This window comes from Brassica oleracea, chromosome C8, assembly GCF_000695525.1.
Source record: "Brassica oleracea var. oleracea cultivar TO1000 chromosome C8, BOL, whole genome shotgun sequence".
NCBI lineage: Eukaryota > Viridiplantae > Streptophyta > Magnoliopsida > Brassicales > Brassicaceae > Brassica > Brassica oleracea.
Genome location: NC_027755.1, coordinates 16,508,694 through 16,513,717, shown reverse-complemented (window position 1 = coordinate 16,513,717; position 5,024 = coordinate 16,508,694). Strand labels below are relative to the sequence as shown.

Here is a 5,024-nt window from a genome sequence, read left to right as displayed (position 1 = left end):
GTGGTTGTTACGTGTATTTTGCGAGGAAACACTTTCAAGGTATTTACGTGTAGGTTACGAGGAACTATTTTCGAGGTATTTACGAGGTATTATAGCGACGTCCTTACGTGGAATATTGACGTGGTCTTTACGACGAATCGTCCTACTTCGTCTTTACGACGAAATATATTCCTCGCTAAGTTACGACGAATTAGCGAGAAAATATGTGTTACGACAGACGTGTAACGAGCAAACGCGTTTCCTCGCTAATTCGTCGTAAAGCCTCTTTTACGACGAATTGGCGAGGAAAACCGCCCTCGTTAAGATTATGTTTTCTTGTAGTGTGTGTGGTGTCGTGACTAACATGGAACGCAGATGGAGCAATCACAGAGTTGAACTGGCGCTGACTGTCATCTTGATCGAGGATGTTGCAAATCTCAGAAAGATCAGGTAAGGGTTTCTTCATAATGATTTGACTATGAATGATAGAGTACTTCTCATTCAAGCCAGACAAGAACTTTATGATGCGTCCCCTCTCGACCTTCGCCCTAGCAGAACGCTGACTGACACAGTTAAAGGTGTTACAACACAAGCACATCTCAGAGGGTTCAGCACCATCAAGGTTGTCCCATAGGGTTTTGAGGGTTGTGTAGTAACTAGAAAGATCCATAGAGCCTTGATGAAGGTCTTGGATCTGCTGTATCAGCTGAAAGGTGCGAGGCAAGTTGGTCTTGTGAAAGCGATTGTGCAAGTCATCCCAAATCTCAGTGGCATCATCAAACGATAAGATACTACCGTAGATCTGCTTAGTAACAGAGTTAAGTAACCATGACTTTACCATACTGTTGCAGCGAGACCAGATGCGTAACAGAGGATTAGCCAAAGCAGGACGAGGAAGAGAACCGTCGACAAAAGCAATCTTGTTCTTCGCATCAAGAGCGATCTTCATGGCAGAACACCATTGAGTGTAGTTAGATCCATCAAGCTGTACGGAAACAATCTGCAAGCCTGGATGGTCTGCGTGATGGAGAAACAGCGGAGAGTGAACGTTGTCAGGGTTCATCACGGCGGCGAGAGCAAATGAATCTCCGAGATTCGGAGCTTCAACGGCTTCCGGAGCAGAAGCGGAGCTACCAGGGGGAGGATTCGAGCTACCAGCACGTGTAAAACGACCGGAACGATGACTGCGACGTAGATTAACCACCATCGTAACCAAATCAACGATCTGAAACGAAACCCAGAAGACAGAGAACAATCAAACCAAACCGAAAGGGAGAAAACCCAAAACGGAGCTCGATCGAGCCAAAAACGAAAGGAGAAAACGATGTCGAGCTATGCTCAACGCTCTGATACCATTTTAGTAACTCAGATGAACAGAAAAAGGGACTTCTTCCTCAAGAAAACATGGAGAAAGGATGAGATCATGGAAGAAGGAAGAAGACAAAATATGAATACTTTCTGTTAAAATTAACGTGTGACCAAATGAGTCACTATATACACTTGAGTTGTTTAGCTAACCGGAACAAACCGGGTGTAATATATACAATAGACTAAACCAAATGTAATTCAATTTCTATAAACCAATAATATAACTTAATTGTTGATCATCTCGTTGTTCAGGAAGAATGAAGCAGAGATGATTGAAGATATTGTCAATGATGTTTCAAACAAGCTGAACCTTTCCGCACCATCCAATGATTTTGACAGCTTAGTTGGGATGGAATCCCAGATGGTAAATATGGGACCATTGTTACAGCTAGATTCAGATGAGGTGAGAATAATAGGGATCTTGGGCCCACCTGGGATTGGTAAGACCACCATTGCTAGATATATACTCAACCGCTACTCCCGAGATTTCCAACTGAGTGTGTTTGTGGAGAATATCAAAATAAAGTATACCTGTTCAAATGACTACAATGTGAAGTTGGATTTACAAAAACACTTCATGTCTCAACTAACCAATGAGTTGGGTATCAAGATTCCAAATTTGGGAATTTCCAAAGACAGGCTGAAAAACAAGAAAGTTCTTGTCATCCGTGATGGTGTGGATCGGTCAGTACAAGTGGAAGCAATGGCGAAAGAAGCTAGTTGGTTTGGTCTTGGGAGTCGGATTATCATCACGACACAAGATCAAAAGGTTTTAAACGCAGGTGGGATCAACCATATCCACAAGGTGAATTTACCATCATATAATGAAGCTCTACAAATGTTTTGCATGTACGCTTTTGGTCAGAAAGACCCCAAGGATGGTTTTAAGGAGCTTGCTTGTGAAGTTATTAGTCTTGTAGATAGTCTTCCCTTGGGGTTAAGGGTTATGGGATCCTATTTTCAGGGAATGTCCGAGAAAGATTGGACAGAGGCACTACCAAACTTAAGGGCTCACCTTGACCGAGATGGAGAAATTGTGAGCATTTTAAAGTTTTGTTATGATGCCTTATGTGATGAAGATAAACGTTTATTTCTTCATATTGCCTGCTTTTTCAATTATGAAAAAGTTGATATGGTGGAAGGCTGTCTAGCAAAATGTTTTTCGGATGTGAGACATGGGCTTCGTGTCTTAGCTGAAAAATCTCTCATATCTATAAATATGAAAAAATCTCTCATATCTATTAATATGGAAAAATCTCTCATATCTATAAATATGGATTGGCGAAGAATAGAGATGGCTACGTTGCTAGTCAAACTGGGAAAAACAATTGTGCGAGAACAAGCAGATAACAAGCCTGGAAAATTTCAATTTTTGACTGATACAACTGATATTGGTGAAGTATTGAGTGATGATAAAGCAGTAAGTTGTGACTTTGGTATCTCTCTGAATGCACTCTACAGATTAGAGATTTATTTAATAACTAACCATCTTTATTTATGTTTCATTGGGTCGTTTTACAGGACAGTAGCATCGTCATAGGAATAAATGATGAGACTTATGAGGACATAAAATGTACAAGTGAAAGAGCCTTTGAAAGATTGTATAATCTTCAATTCTTAAGAATCAGCAGCCTTGGCGTTAATCCGCGAAGTATGAACTACATATCCGAAAAACTTAGAGTACTAATTTGGCCAGATTTTCACATGCCATGTTTTCCTTCAAGTTTTAATCCAGAGTTCCTAGTCAAGCTAGAGATGAAGAATAGCAAGCTTAAGAAATTATGGGAAGGAATGCAAGTAAGTAGTATATAATTATTTTTGAAAATAACTGCCTTTTTTTTTTTTTGATCAAACGAAATTGCATTACTAAGGCGGTTTTACACTCCAATATTGGAGTTCATTACAGACAGGGCGAGAGCTGATTTTGCCACGGTATCAGCTTCCGCATTAAAGTTGCGAGAAATGAAATCAAAGGAAATAACATCAAAGTACTTGATAAAATGATAGATATCAAACATGATACCGAACAGTTCAGGTTGTGTCCCTCCCCTTTTCAAGAGCTTGATCAGAGATAGGGAATCAGAGAGAACCGCCAGGGATCGGAAGTTTGAGTAGACAGCAAGGGCAACCGCCCGATGTACAGCAATAGCTTCCGCCATTAATGCTGAGGAGACATGACTGTAAGCTTCCGAAACGTTTGACAAGTTCCGATCGTTAGAGCCACAGAAGATTCCACCAATACCACATCCTCCAGAGGAAGCATCCCAGGCCGCATCAACTTTACACACAAGTATCGTAGCTGGGAGTGACGGAGGTGGGACTGTCGAGTTGCAGTGAGGTCGAGCCGGCGAGGGGTTGTCTTGGGGATGAGATTTACCTCCAGGTTGTGCATCATTCCATTCCTTTGCATCTGTGATACTTTTGAGAACAGTTTCCTGAGCTGAAAAGACTCTATTCTCAAAGACCAACTTGTTCCTTGCTTTCCATAAATTCCACATCACCCATGGCCATAATGGAGCGTTTAAACCCGTCGGTGGCAGTGGGACATATTGTTTCCCCTGCTTTATGAGTTCGGGGACAGAAGATATGGAGCTTCCAGGTCCTTGTGTTATCGGAATGAGGCTCCAAACTTCCTCTGCAATAGAGCATGATAGAAAGACATGCATGTCATCCTCATACCCACCACACTTCTTGCAGTTGAATCGTGGAACACCTCTCCTCTCTAAGTTGGAACTGACCGGGATAGCTTTTTTCACAACTCGCCAGATAAAGTCCTTCAATTTGGGGCTAGTGTTGACGTTCCAGATATCCTTCAGCCAGTGGACTGGTTCATTTGCAACCAGCGTAGGTCTGTCCACCACCATTCCCAAACCGTATCCAGTTTTAGTAGAATACTCCCCTGATTTTTCCTTGAGCCAAACCATTGTATCCGGAGACTGTGTTGAGCTTGTCTTAATGCGCAGTATAAAGTCCTCATACTGAGGGATGATTCTTCTTATTTCTTCCAAGTTCCATTTGTTGGTGAGAGGACATAACAGCTCCTTAACCAATAGAGATTGAGTAGCCATATGAGCCGGCCCCATCGGTCGCAGGGGGGTATCCAAGGAGAGCCATGGGTCATCCCAGATTCGAATTGATTCGCCATCACCTACAGCCCAACTCAGCCCTTTCTGCAAGATCTCTCTTCCAGCTAGGATGCTTTTCCAGCCATGGGAGGCTGTTGTCGGTATTGGACAGTCCAGGAAAGATTGGTACCGAGAATATTTTTACATCAAAACCTGAGCTAGCAAAGACTGTGGCTCCTTGATTAATCTCCAGCCGATCTTTGCCAGTAAAGCGTCATTAAACGTTTCAATATCCCGGAAGCCGAGTCCTCCCGCGAATTTCGGTAAGGCCATTATTTCCCAAGAGACCCAACACATCTTTTTCTTGTCCGGATTCGAGTCCCACCAGAACCGTGTGAGGAGGGACTGAATTTGTCTACACAGAGACACCGGAAGTTTGAAACACGACATGGCATAGCACGGCATTGCCGCAAGGACTGACTTAAGCATCACTTGTTTTCCTGCCCCGGATAGAAACTTTGCAGTCCAGCTGTGTGCTTTTTGCCTGATCCTATCCAGTATAGAGGCAAAAATGTCTCGCTTCTTGCGTCCAAACTGCTCGGGTAAACCGAG

At 42.7% G+C, this 5,024-nt stretch overlaps 2 protein-coding genes across 2 annotated transcripts in view; both read left to right on the top strand.

Annotated features, from left to right (window-relative positions):
• Positions 1-1,534, top strand: part of LOC106311889 (probable disease resistance protein RPP1) — a 9,113-nt gene extending 7,579 nt beyond the window's left edge. Inside the window, exon 2 of the mRNA XM_013749213.1 lies at positions 1,341-1,534. Within this exon, the coding sequence (XP_013604667.1) occupies positions 1,341-1,398 (58 nt within the window). The 3' untranslated portion in view covers positions 1,399-1,534. The remainder of the gene's footprint in view (positions 1-1,340) is intronic.
• A 71-nt stretch (positions 1,535-1,605) lies between these two features.
• LOC106311888 (disease resistance protein TAO1-like) overlaps positions 1,606-5,024 on the top strand; it is a 9,339-nt gene continuing 5,920 nt past the window's right edge. Inside the window, exons 1-3 of the mRNA XM_013749211.1 lie at positions 1,606-2,383; positions 2,869-2,998; positions 3,083-3,144. Coding sequence (XP_013604665.1) covers positions 1,616-2,383; positions 2,869-2,998; positions 3,083-3,144 — 960 coding nt within the window. The 5' untranslated portion in view covers positions 1,606-1,615. The remainder of the gene's footprint in view (positions 2,384-2,868; positions 2,999-3,082; positions 3,145-5,024) is intronic.